Raw genomic sequence first — 13837 nt, forward strand, 5'->3', positions numbered from 1 at the left:
AGTCTTCCTACCCCCGGGCCACTCCCAGTCTCCCCCCAGCACATACCCCCTGTCCTGATGATTTCTCAGGCTCAGAGAGACCCAGGTCCAGCTGGGTTCCTGGTGGCCTAGGGGTTCCACAACCTCAGGCTGACTCACAGTACAGGCTAAGGCCGGTTCTCCCGCCACCTCAGGCTGGCTCGCGGTGCAGGCTAAGGCCAGTTCTCCCACCACCTCAGGCTGGCTCGCGGTGCAGGCTAAGGCCAGTTCTCCCACCACCTCAGGCTGGCTCGCGGTGCAGGCTAAGGCCAGTTCTCCCACCACCTCAGGCTGGCTCACGGTGCAGGCTAAGGCCAGTTCTCCCACCACCTCAGGCTGGCTCACGGTGCAGGCTAAGGCCGGTTCTCCCACCATGTCAGGCTGGCTCGTGGTGCAGGCTAAGGCCAGTTCTCCCACCATGTCAGGCTGGCTCGCGGTGCAGGCTAAGGCCGGTTCTCCCACCACCTCAGGCTGGCTCGTGGTGCAGGCTAAGGCCGGTTCTCCCGCCACCTCAGGCTGGCTCGCGGTGCAGGCTAAGGCCGGTTCTCCCGCCACATCAGGCTGGCTCGCGGTGCAGGCTAAGGCCAGTTCTCCCACCACCTCAGGCTGGCTCACGGTGCAGGCTAAGGCCAGTTCTCCCACCACCTCAGGCTGGCTCACGGTGCAGGCTAAGGCCGGTTCTCCCACCATGTCAGGCTGGCTCGCGGTGCAGGCTAAGGCCGGCTCTCCCACCATGTCAGGCTGGCTCGTGGTGCAGGCTAAGGCCAGTTCTCCCACCATGTCAGGCTGGCTCGTGGTGCAGGCTAAGGCCGGTTCTCCCGCCACCTCAGGCTGGCTCACGGTGCAGGCTAAGGCCAGTTCTCCCACCATGTCAGGCTGGCTCACGGTGCAGGCTAAGGCCAGTTCTCCCACCACATCAGGCTGGCTCACGGTGCAGGCTAAGGCCAGTTCTCCCACCACATCAGGCTGGCTCATGGTGCAGGCTAAGGCCGGTTCTCCTGCCACATCAGGCTGGCTCGCGGTGCAGGCTAAGGCCAGTTCTCCCACCATGTCAGGCTGGCTCGTGGTGCAGGCTAAGGCCGGTTCTCCTGCCACATCAGGCTGGCTCGCGGTGCAGGCTAAGGCCGGTTCTCCCACCATGTCAGGCTGGCTCGTGGTGCAAGCTAAGGCCAGTTCTCCCACCATGTCAGGCTGGCTCGTGGTGCAGGCTAAGGCCGGTTCTCCCGCCACCTCAGGCTGGCTCGCGGTGCAGGCTAAGGCCGGTTCTCCCGCCACCTCAGGCTGGCTCGCGGTGCAGGCTAAGGCCAGTTCTCCCACCACCTCAGGCTGGCTCACGGTGCAGGCTAAGGCCAGTTCTCCCACCACCTCAGGCTGGCTCACGGTGCAGGCTAAGGCCGGTTCTCCCACCACATCAGGTTGGCTCACGGTGCAGGCTAAGGCCAGTTCTCCCACCACCTCAGGCTGGCTCACGGTGCAGGCTAAGGCCGGTTCTCCTGCCACATCAGGCTGGCTCGCGGTGCAGGCTAAGGCCAGTTCTCCCACCATGTCAGGCTGGCTCGTGGTGCAGGCTAAGGCCGGTTCTCCCGCCACCTCAGGCTGGCTCGCGGTGCAGGCTAAGGCCGGTTCTCCCGCCACCTCAGGCTGGCTCGCGGTGCAGGCTAAGGCCAGTTCTCCCGCCACCTCAGGCTGGCTCGCGGTGCAGGCTGACACAAGTACTCAGGTAGTCCTCAGGGTCCAGCTGATCTTGTCTGTCAGGCAGGTTCCACTGGAGTCTGTAGGGTGTCAGGACAGGCAGGGGCCCAGGCGGCCCTGTCCAGGCCTTGGCCTCACTCAGCCTGTCCTCTGGCTCCTCTGGATGCTCAGCACAGGCTGAGTCCTCAGCCTGGGCTTTTCTAGGCCTAGCCCCACCTCCTGACCTCTGGTCAGGTGGCTGGAAGGGGCCAGGCCCCATACAAAATGGCTGCCGGAAGGGATCCTCCTCTTCTGGGTAGTGGGGTGGCCACTCTAGCCCACTACAGGAATTGTATTACTACCTACAATAAAGTGCAACCCAAGTTGCTCAGTGGGATGGGTGGCAGAGAGGTTAGCATCCCTCACACATGGGGTAGTGGTAAAGACCCTCACATCCATCCATTGCTCCAGGCTCTGACCCTCGGAGGGTCAGCAGTGTTGACCCTTGGAGGAAGGAGGGCTCAGACCCTCCAAATTACCCTCTCTGAGTCACCCCCTCCACTTCTGGTCCCAGAAAAAGAATGAGGGACCCAAACTGTCAGCCACAGCTAGGCCCCTGTGAGATGGAGCACCTTCTGTAACAAGAAAACAGCCCTGGGTCCTGGCCTCCTCTCCATGGTGTGAACCAGCCCAGCTTCGCGGCAGTTGTCCTAATCAAGGGCAGCTGAGGCTCCACCCCAGTGGGGGAGTTTGCAATGCCACACTTGTTCAATGGCTCCGCAGAGGGCTGTTTTCAGCCCGCCACTGATCACGTTTGTCTTTGTAATTTTGCGCATTTATAGCAAAGTTAAACTGTGGTTTATGTGCAGCTCTTCGCTCGGGTCCATGTACATGCTGTTGCTGGGGGATATGGCCCACATAACATAGGCCTGGCCCAGCAGGCTATGGGAGCAATGCTCATTGGAAGCTGCCATTCCAAGCCACTTGCATTCCATGGCCTCGGGTCTTGCCCTCCTCTGAAAGTGGCATCACTAGAGGCTGTCGCAGAAGAATCCATCATGGGCAGGGCCTTCGCTGGCCTAGGCCAGGGGTGTGCAATCGAAATAACCAGAAGAGCCGTTTTTTCAAATTCAGTTCCGAAACCAGTCCTTCAGAGCTGCAATGCACGTGAATATGTGCCGGTCCTTAATAAATAATGGCCAACTGTATTTTTGGCACCCCGATTTTAAGAACAGTGCACACAATGTTTTGTACCAGTTAGAAAGTTGTTACCCCCATCTCCAGGCTTTACCTCTCATCCCACCTCCCCATCCCCAGGCTTAACCCCTATCAGTGCCCAGATCCATCCCCATCCCCAAGCTTTACCCCCGCATCCCACCCCATCATCTCCAGGCTTAACCCTTATCAGCACCAAATTGCTCCCTCCTTCCCCAGGTTTAACGCTCCTCAGCCGCCCTGCCCCAACCTGCCCACTGAATCCGGATCTTACTTGCCCACCCACTGCTCTCCCCCCCACACATGCTTTGGATCTCCCCGCCAACTGCCCTCCATCCCCAAGCTGTGGGTCCCCCCCAAACTTCTCAGGCAAGAAAGTGCCTGCAACATTCCCAGCTGTTCCTCACCAAGCAGCACCAGCACCGGACTTACCGGGTCCTGAGGCTAGGCCAGATCCCAGGGGAGCTAATCTTGCACCGCTGGATGCAGCTCCAGGCTCCGGCAGCTGCTGAGGAGCTGGGGGGCACTGTGCTGCCCGGGAGAAGGCGCTGGCCCTGTGGGGAGGGATTGTGTGCTAGCAGGAGGCCTTCCCACTTCCTTCCTCCTTTGTACAGCTGCATGGCTCTGGCACAGGCAAACTCAGCTGCTGCTCCCCCTGCTCACTTCCCACCAGCTGCAGTGTGGGCAATTCCCTGCCCTGTCCCCCTGCCCCCGAAATAATGGAGCTAAATTGAATTGGTTTAATGGTTGGATCCCACCCACCGCCCTGCCAGCCACTAAACCAATTCCAGTTTGTTTCATTATTCCAGCAGCAACTGGACGGGCAGCCACAAGAGGAGTCAGTAGCAGCAGCACCCAGAGCCACAAGTGGCTCCTTAAAGAGCCGCATGAGGCTCCGAGCCTGCAGGTTGCCAACCCCTCTCTTAGGCCCTGTAGATACACAGACCAAAAAGGCAGGCCCTGCCACCAGGGGATGACCACAGAAGTTTAACAGACAATGGACAGGTGGAAGAAGGCGCACTAGCCCACAATGAGCCATTACCGGTTAGAGTGGCAGGTGGAGGGCTCTGCACACCAACAGACACCCTCCCAGCTGGTGGGCCTACAACAGAGACCACAGCATGGACAGCCTGATTTGCATCTAGGTGCTATGCTCAGAGGTCAGAGGGACCCGCGAGCACTCGAGTGAGGCCACGCACTTTTGCTGAAGGGCATTTAATGAGGCCAAGCCAAGCGGGGTTGGCATTTGTGGTGATACAGCATCCCAAGGGCAGTCACTGAGCTGAAAGTCATTCCCCTGACTCGGAGGGGTTCTGGATCTGACTAGCTTAGCTATTCACTGCCTATGTCAGCATCTAGGGGGTCGCATCTGTTTGGGGGTTTCCATGTGGCCAAAGACTTTAACCAATTGCCAGTGAAGTACCACCAGTAAAAAGCAGACTGGCTCGGACTGAGTGGAGACAAGATAACCCTGTGGCCTCTGCAGCCTCTGCCTCCACACACACGTAAGTGCCAATTAGAAACATTCATGCTCTGCGATATCTCTGCTTAGAAGGTGTCATAGGACTCACGGACTAAAAGTGTATGCGGGGGTACGTATCTTTGCAGTTCTGCTTTTTGACTGCCCTGTTCACCAAGACTGCATGTGGCATGCAGCCCATGTAAATAGCTCAACACACTTTTAGTCCATTGGTTTGTTTTAAAAGGAGCTTGCGACTTAAATCCAAGCTAGGTTTTGCCAGGCTAAAAGCTCAGGCCCGCGGAAATTAAAGCGCTGATTTCAGACCTTTTCATTATTTCTGTATTTTTATACATAATATCTAATTCCTTGAGCCCTTGCACAGCAATCCAAGAATCTGTTGCAGAAAATAAGCGTCTTTCTGTTGACTCAAGGAGTTTTCAGCCAACTCCTTAGAGCCTGCACTTGAACAAGCCTAGTGTTAAATCTTTTCAAAGATTTTACTCAGTTGGTTTCGCTTTTGACTTTTTGCTTTTAACAGAGGAGAAAAGGTCTCATAGGGGATTGTGAATCTAGCACCCCCGCCCCACTTCAGCAATTCAGCACAATCCAAACTCGTCAGCTGAAAACACGGGCTGGCTTTTCCTGTCTTCATTAAAACAGGTGCACTGTTAGGGAGCCTGGGCTACTGGCTAGGCTACTGATCTGGCTGCTAAAATGCTAGGTCCTAGTCCCAGCTTTGCTGCTGAGCTCCGGGATATTTCTCCATTTCAGCTTTCACCTGTTTGGATTGCAGGTGCTTGGAGGCGGGACATCAGCTGCTGCTCTCTGTTTATACAGCACCTTGCACAAAGGCTCCTGAAGCTCAGCAGAGTGCTGTGGACACTGATGTAACATAGACAATAAAGAAACTCTAAATGAACTCTATTATGGACCTACTATATTACCGGTGTGTAGATTATCGCCATTGTAAGCTCTCGGGACAGGCACTGTCTTTCGGGACAGCACCCAGCATAATGGTTCCTGGCCCATGACAAGGTGCAATGGTGGTGATGATTAACAACATATTGTTCACTCCGTTATTCTATGCAAACACCAAACCAGCCATCACAATCTCTGAGATCTATAGGTTAAGTACGTCACCCACAGCATGTGGCTTGATCCTGAAAACATTGCTCACACGCTAGTGGGCATTTGGCTTAAATAAGGTGTGCAGTTCTGATCCAAGGCATAAGAATGGCCATACTGGGTCAGATCAAACCTCTGTGTGCCCCAGTCTCCTGCCTTCTGTCAGTCCCAATGCAAACACTTCAGAGGGAATGAAGAGAACTGGTGATCTTCAAGTGATCTGCCACTGATTCCCATCTGGAAAACCGAAGCCATCCTCTATCAACTTATCTCTCAACTCACAATGAAAGACAAGCTTATTAATTTATTTGGCATATGCAGTCTGGCCAAGCCAAGCCACAGTATTTTTATCAACTACAGCTTGAACCGCTCTAATCCAGCACCCTCAGGACCTGACTATTGCCACATGAGAGAATTTGCCAGACCCTGGGAGGTCAGTGTTGTCTAGCAGCATTACCAACCCTTCCACTGCTTTCTGGGCTCTTACAAGCCATTTAGGAGTGAATTACAGCTAAATAACAGCACAGAACACTGGGAGCCAGGACTGGTGGCTGTAAACAAACTTTATGGGACCCCAGGAAACTTGGCCACATCCATGATAAGTGGTTGTCCGGCTAACTAAAATCATGCCAGAATACGGACATTGCCAGATAAGAAAGTGCTGGACTAGAGAAGTTCACCCTGTGCTTTGAGGCACAAGGAAGTTGGGTAATTTTACAGGTGTCTGCGATGTGTCATTGTTTGTGATGGTCTACATCAGCATGTTTCTAGAACACCAACAAAATGTTGCAGCACAAATTCCATGACCTGTAGGAACTGGCCCAGAAGGCCTCATCGGCTTCAAGGCAAATCAAACCTGGATTGACATTGCGTAGGGCTGAGAGGTGGTAATTATCTGCCACTTTCTCTGCAGATCATTAAGCTCACCAGGGTCTCCTACAGCCAACCCCTTACCCAGTAAATTCCACAGGGAAGAAAGCCATGAAGGGGGTTAAACAAGCGAACGGTTGTGTCCATGACAGGTCCACAAAGGTTGGAGAAATCCACACTCCAACCAGCCAACTGAATTTGAGGATTACCACAAATCTTGGTCAACCAGACAAATGGATTCTGGTCAACCGTTTTCCAGCCGAGGGGCCTGCAGCCGAACAAGGCCTCATAGCTCAGGAGTCATGGGTCCAAAAGTTCAGAATCCAATGGTTGTGAATCTGATTTGCCCCACAGTGGTTCAAAGAGGCACATCCCGTCCTGAAATGGGGCTGAGCAGCTGTGCAGGGGCATGGGAACACTGTCATAGCTGCCTTAAGGGCCTGTGCCTGCCCCCTGCTTTCTGCAGAGCTGCTCCCACAACCCACCCCACAGCCTCTGCCCTCAGAGCCAGCACGTTCCATGACTCTGGGGCCAGCAGGTCTCACTGGATAATATTTCCTGTCTCCTCTGCAGCCCTCCACCCACCAGACATCACCTGCCTTGCCCAGCTGCCGTGGCAAGGTTCTATCTCACCAAACCCCTGCACCGTGCTCAGACAGGTGACGGGCAGGGCCACCTGTGGGACAGGTGGCACAAGTAGTGTGTTCAGCAAATCATCCCCCACCTCTGCTTGGCCTCTTTGTGTTGAGCTGCACATTTCAGGGGCACTCTGCCCCTCCCTCCCCCACTGTTTAGGGTTTGGCTCTTAGTAGCACTCGCCCCAGGGGCTCTGGATTGGCCAATGGCTCGCAGGTCCCTGGCTGGGAAGCCCAGCATGGGAGTTACAGGTTCTTCTGCTACAGCCTGAGGCTCTTCCCTGGGTCCCATTGGCAGCCAGGCTTCCTGCAGGCTTCTGTTGCAGGTTTGACACATCCAACCCAGGAGAGAGCTCAGTTATTTGGTGCATTACAAGCTCAATTTCCCCACCTTGGATGCTGGCAGGAGTGGCCCCTGTGCCTCTGCACTTCCTTTACTCCTTCCAGAGGTCCTCCCTGTGCCACATTCCCCCTTTGCTCATAGCCCTGCCCCTGTGTGTTCGAGTGGGCGTGTGCGCGTGTGCATGTATGTGTGCGCGTGTGCATGTATGTGTGCGAGTGTGCATGTATGTGTGTGCGTGTGCATGTATGTGTGTGCGCGTGCATGTATGTGTGCGCGCGTGCATGTATGTGTGTGTGTGTGCATGTATGTGTGCGTGTGTGCATGTATGTGTGCGTGTGCAGGACACCAGAGGTGGAGAACAAACTGACGCTCCTGGACCCCATCCAGTCCCAGCCCGGAGGAGTTGCCCTAGCTGTAGGGTTCCCCGGGCCCCTCTCCCTTGCACTGATCGACTCGGCGGCTGCGGTTTACCAAGGGGCCAGACTGGGCCCACCCGTGGCCAGCCCCCCGGTCCCCGCTGCTCCCCCAAAGGGCGGGGGAGGCTGTCTCTGCGCCCGGCCCTGCTGCCCTTGCTGCCCCAGGGAGCCGGGGCGGGCCAGGGCTGCAGCATTGGCCCAAGGCAGGAGGAACCCGGGCAGCAGCGGAGGGCTCTGGGGCTGAACTCCCGCAGCTGCAGCCGCGCGGCAGAGCGCAGACGGGGGCGCTGCGCCAGGCCAGTGGGAAAACCCCAGGCGGCGCGGGGCTGGGCGCTGCGGGGAAGGCCAGTCTCCCTCGGCCTCAGGGGGCTGCCAAGCTGCCCCGGCAGGGCTGGGAGTTAGCCGAGCCCCTCGGGCCTGGGCTGGGCTGCCTCGCCTCTGCCTTGCGCGGGGCTCGCCCTGAAATGCGCCCCGCTCCCAATGAGAATTAGGCAATTCACCAAGTGCATTGCAGGGCCGTGGCCCGCTGGCTGGTGGAAAGCCACGGCTGAGCGTTCAGCAGCGGGAACTGCGCGTTCATTGGCGAAGAAAGTGACCGCTCATTGGCGAGGGAACTGCGCGTTCACTGGGGAGGGAATTGCGCGCTGAGCGCCGGCCCACAGGTGCCCGTGAGTTCAAAGCCTGGCTGGGCCGCAAGCGGGTGCCGCCTGCCGCGGAGTGCAGCGGATCTTGAGCCAGGTGCGGAAGGGTTACACTCCCCTGGCCGTAGTGCGCGAGGTTAACTCCCTGCCCGGACAGCTCCCTCCATCCCGGGCGAAGGGGGCTATTGGCTCCCCGCCCCGAAGCAGCTCCCCTTCCCCGGAGCTGAATTAGCCCGCGGCACAGAATCCGCCCGCGCTGCGCCTCTGCGGGTCTGGTGGGTTTCGCTAGGGGCTGGGTGGGGTGCGGGGTCCGGAACGTGGCCCCCCGGGGCTTGCGGCCTCGGCGCTGCAGGCTGGGACCTGAGGAAGCATCCCCGGGGGCCTGGGCTAGACGGGCTCCAGCCGAGCCCTCGGCAGCCCCGGGGGAGGCCACTCCGGACCCTGCCGCGGGAGATCAGCGTGTCCGCGAAGGCCATCCGGCCACCAGACGACACGTGGGCTGCGGTGCTCCCAGCGAAACCAGCAGGCTCCGCCGCCCCAGAGCGCCCGCTGGCCGCTCCCCTGGCCCCTGCCGGCCCCCCGGGGAACCAAGTCACCCGCGGGGGCCGCGTTAAGTGCCCGAGCAGGCGGGCTGGATGGAGCGTCCCTGCGCCAGGCCGGCAAAGCCCCCAGCCGGGCGAACCTGCGCGGGGAGCTCCCTCGTCCTGCGGGCGCGCAGAGGCGCTGGGGCGTGGACGGCCCACGGGTCCCTGACACCGCCCTCCGCTCGGCTCTGGCTGCTGCTCCCGCGGGTCTGTTCCCTTCCGAGGTCCGCTGCCCAGGCAGCATTTCCACCCCCGCCCCTGGCGCGCTGAGCTTGGGGGTCCCACCTGAACCGGCCGGCGCCGCGCTCAGCCAGGCTGAGCCCCGAGCCTTCCTCTCAGCCCGAACCCCCTCCTGGCTCTGGGGTCCCGCCTCGGCCGGGCGTTAGTCATCGCCCGGGGCGCTCCGGGGACCTGGGCGGGCGCTGCGCCTTGGGCGCCACTGTTCTGGGAGCGCTTTGGCGAGCCCCGGGTCTGGCGCGCCGGGGGAGCTGGGGGGTGAATGACCCCCGCTTGGAGGCAGGCGGGGTGCGGCTGGCGCAGAAGGGAGCGGCAGCCGGGCCCAGCCGCCGATGGGGGCTCGGAGGAGCTGCGGGGCCGCCCCCCTCCCCACTGAAGCGGGATACTTACGGGACAGGGCCTCGGGGTGGAGGTTACCTCGCTCCCCCCCAGCACTTTGAGACTTTGGGCAATCTCGGAGGGGCCCCGCTGCTGCCCCAAGAGACGCCTAAAGGCCGCGGGGGGCATTCTAGGGGCCTGGGCCGCGGGCACCTCGCCTCCCCAGCGCCCTGCGGTGCTGTGCCCACGAGGGGCCGCGGAGGAGGCGGCGGGCCGGGCGTCGCGCCGGGGCGCACGGCGCAGCGCGCTGGATTCTCGCGGCTGGGCACGGCCGGTTGGTGGCTCCTCGGGGCTGTCGCTCCGCCCCCCAGTGTCTGTCGTAAACCCGGCGCCGGACTAAAATAAACCCGAGCTAAGAGCGCTCCGGGCTCGCCTCCCGCCTCCTGCGCGCTCGGCTGCCCGGCGCGCCGCGGAGCGCCCTCGGAGCGCAGCCAGCCGGCCGGAGGGGAGCCGGCCGCGCCCCGGGCTGAGCCCCCCGCGCCCCCGCTGCCCGCGGCCGAGCCATGTCGCTGAGCCCCAAGCACACGACGCCCTTCTCGGTCACCGACATCCTCAGCCCCATGGAAGAGAGCTACAAGAAGTTCGGGGCGCTGGAGGGCGCCGGGCCCCTGGGCTCCCCGCTGGGCGCCTACCGGCAGGCGCAGGGCGCGCCGGCCCCGGCGGTGCAGCAGCACTCCATGGGCGGCCACAACGGGGCGGCGGCCGGCGCCTACCACATGGCTCACGGAGTCTCCCAGTTCCCGCACGGCGCCGTCGGGGGCTACTGCAACGGCGGCCTCGGCAACATGGGCGACCTGCCCGCCTACCCTGAGGGCGTGCGGAGCAGCGCGGCGGCCGCCGGCGGCTGGTACGGGGCCAACCCGGACCCCAGGTACTCCACAAGTAAGTGGGGCGCAGGCCGGGCCGGGCCCCGCGGCGGGGAGGAGAGGGGACGGGCGCGGGGCCCCGGATCCCCAGCGGGAGCGCGGGCTGGAGCCGGGGGAGAGGGGCCAGGTTGCGGGAGGTGCGGGGGCTGGGGAGCTCCGATGGGAGCTGCGGGGGCGGACGGACAGACGGCCGGACTGCACGGGGAGGGCTGGACGGGGGGAAGGGGAGCGGGGAGCGGAGTGCGTGGGGAGCTGGACAGATGGACGGGTGGATGGATGGAGGGTGTGCAGACAGACAAACAGGCGGGTGGCTGGGTGGAGGGCGGGCGGACGGACGGACAGACAGGCGGGCGGCTGGCTCGGGGCGGGCAGATGGGATGCATGAGGCCAGACAGCTACGGAGCGGCCCGGGGCCGGCCAGCCGGCGGGCCACACAGACACGCGGGCGCGGGGACTAGGGCTGCGCCTCAGCGACCGTGCGGGGGGCAGATCCCGCCCCCCAGGCCCCGCGGGCCGCCCGCCTCTCAGCCGCCCCTCTGCTCAGTTTCCAGGTTCATGGGCCCCTCGGCCGGGATGAACGTGGCCGGGATGGGCCCCCTGGGCGGGCTGGGCGAGGCGGCCAAGGCCATGGCCCCGCTGCACGCCGCGCCCCGCAGGAAGCGCCGGGTGCTGTTCTCCCAGGCCCAGGTCTACGAGCTGGAGCGGCGCTTCAAGCAGCAGAAGTACCTGTCGGCGCCGGAGCGGGAGCACCTGGCCAGCCTCATCCACCTCACGCCCACGCAGGTGAAGATCTGGTTCCAGAACCACCGCTACAAGATGAAGCGGCAGGCCAAGGACAAGGCCACGCAGCAGCTGCAGCAGGAGGGCAGCCTGGCCCCGCAGCCGCCCTCCCCGCGCCGCGTGGCCGTGCCCGTGCTGGTGAAGGACGGCAAACCCTGCCAGAGCGCCCCGGCGGCGCCCAGCCAGCCCGCGCCCCAGGGCGCCTCCAGCGGGGGGCTCCCGGCAGCCAGCAGCGCCGTGCACCCGCCGGGCCCGGACCTGGAGGAGATGTCCCCCAGCCCGCCGTCGCTGCACGGCCAGGTGGGCCTGGCGCCGATGGACACCGCCAGCGTCGATTACAGCGGCAGCCTGGTCAGCCCCAACCTGCTCTACAGCAGGACGTGGTAACGCGCCGGGGCGCGGGCCAGAGGCAGCCCCCGGCCGGCTTTGTGCGCCGGCGGCGGGCGGCAGGGGCGAGCCGGGTGTCGGCTTTGATTGTCTCTTACGCTGACTGTGACCGAGCCGAAGCTTTGCAGACTTGAACCGCCAGGACCCCTCCCTCGGGGCGCAGCCGCCGGGCGCGCTGGGAAGCCGAGGCAAGCGGGGAGAAATGACCAGCCCAGGCAGCCGCTGAACCAGCGGAGGGGCCGCGCCCGGGCCGCTGCTCAGCTCCTTCCTTTGAGGCCGGCCTGCCGGGTGCCCCCCGGGGGGGGAGGCAGAGTTTACCACCACCAACTCGTGCGCCTCCTCCAAAGCCCCCGGCCGGCTGGGGGCGTCGAGCCGATGGCCGCATTCACCGCCGCCAGCGCGGCCGCTGAAGTGCAACTGATGTGGCGGAATTGCCTTGCGAAGGGTGCCCCTTAAGTGCGATTTCATTATGGTTTGATTGCGAGTAAATTGAATTGGAACTCAAGGTCGATGAGGCGCGCGGCGGTGGGAGCTGAGCGCGGGCCGCGCCGTTGAGGTGACCGGAAAGAAAAGCCGCCCAGCCGCGCAAGCATCCGCTCGGGGGAGGCGCGGGCTGTGCCGGGGGAGGGTGTTTTTCCCCCAGGAGAACCTCTGCGCTGCGATGCTCAGCCCGGGGGACAACCACGTTTGGTGGTTGTCCTTGGTGACTGCTGGAGAAGGGCTGGGCTGGTGGGCGACCAGCCGGGCACCCTTCTCTCGGGGCGCAAGCCAGGAGCCGGCGCCGCCAGGAGAGATCGCTGGGGCCGTTAAGATAAAGCTGGTACAATAAAGCTAAGCAGGAAGCCGCCCCCCCAGTGCGCGACCTGCTCCGGGCACCCCACGCTGATTTTACCCCGCGCGAAACATCTTGGCCGCAGAACGCACTTCACTGTCGCCACAGCTGGGAAGCGGGGCGGGGGGGGATCATAACGAGAGCCTGAAATTGACAGCAGCTCCGGGCTGAAATTGACATCGGCTCTGCACAATGCGGAACGGGCTGCCCGAGCTGTACAAAACGACAAATCAGGGAGACGACCCCGGAAAACAAACCACCCCAGCGAGGTTTCCTGCCCTAGTCCGTTCCCGAGCCCAGAACAAGACAGAGACACGAACGAAACCCTCGACCTTCTCAGCAATTTTTTTCTAATATAAGAACTCGCGGTTGCTCCTCAGAGTTTTCTGTTCGGTTTGCTTTGATTGTACAAAAGCCGGTTTTGCTGCTTAATATATCAATCTATTTTGTTCCAAACTGGGCTTTAACGCTCACTTCAGAGAAGCGTAAATATTTTTTCTCTGTCTCTCTCTCTCTCTCTCTAAGAAGTGAAGGTGGTTCTGTTACCTTATGTTATGTAGGGCTATTTAGCGGGGTTATTTTATTTTTAATTTATTTAGGCACTAGTATGTTTTGGATGTTCGAGTTGAAAACTCAAGTTACAGAAGGATTTAATTGAATAAATCATGACTCGAGTGAAACGTGTTCAGAGCAATTTGTGGTCTTTAATTCATGCCAAGCAGTGGAATACCAGGAAGAAGGTGTAATTTATCAATGAGCAAAACCAATAAGTGGAATTTCTATACAAGGTCCAAACGAAAGAGGTTAATGCAGCGATGTTTTTACTGCCTGTTTGGGGCCTATTTTAACGGAAAGATTTTCATAGTTTCTTGGGCTCGAGAAGACACGAGGGAAATTTGAATTTTAGCTAATGTTTTAACGGTGTTTTCCATCGTTTGCTTCCCACCCCCGAACTGGTTTGGGTCTAAATCTCCAGCTACGAGATTTTACCGGCTTCCCCCCGTTCCCTTCTCCCGGTCGAGCGTGTGGCTGAATGAGCTTTCGGCCGAACGAATGCCCGTTCGCGTTTTCGAGCCGGTCCTGTTGCGAGTTGATCGGGAATAGCTCAAGGCGAAATCGCGGCTGGATTCCTCTGGAGGTGGCTCGAAAGAGGACTCAAACTGCGAGCGAGGGGTGCCTCGGGCGAGCACTTCGAAGGCTGCTCTGCCGGGGGGAGCTGCAGAGAACTGGAGCCCGAGGAAAGCGTTGCGAAGCGCAAGGAGGTGTGTGCTCCGAGGGCGGTAAGCGGCGAGGGGGAAGCGGTTTCCGAGCCAGAACCTGCGCTCCAGGGTTTGGTGAGGAGCTGATGGGCCCAGGCCCATGTTCCATACTGCTGCG

General features: G+C 60.9%; 1 protein-coding gene across 1 annotated transcript; it reads left to right on the forward strand.

Moving 5' to 3' along the window:
- Window positions 1–10098: 10098 nt before the first annotated feature.
- Window positions 10099–11628, forward strand: NKX2-4 (NK2 homeobox 4). Its single transcript, XM_074988433.1, has 2 exons — window positions 10099–10477; window positions 11006–11628. Exons 1-2 carry the CDS (start codon window positions 10099–10101, stop codon window positions 11626–11628), a joined length of 1002 nt encoding a protein of 333 aa, XP_074844534.1.
- The last annotated feature ends 2209 nt before the right edge of the window (window positions 11629–13837 follow it).

Source organism: Carettochelys insculpta, chromosome 3 (assembly GCF_033958435.1).
Source record: "Carettochelys insculpta isolate YL-2023 chromosome 3, ASM3395843v1, whole genome shotgun sequence".
NCBI classification, from domain to species: Eukaryota; Metazoa; Chordata; order Testudines; family Carettochelyidae; genus Carettochelys; species Carettochelys insculpta.

Excerpts from the sequence above, each read along its gene's own strand:
- NKX2-4 (XM_074988433.1), top strand. The coding sequence starts at position 10,099 with ATGTCGCTGAGCCCCAAGCACACGACGCCCTTCTCGGTCACCGACATC. Across the intron at positions 10,478-11,005 it reads GGACCCCAGGTACTCCACAA|TTTCCAGGTTCATGGGCCCC; the intron begins GTAAGTGGGGCG and ends CCCTCTGCTCAG.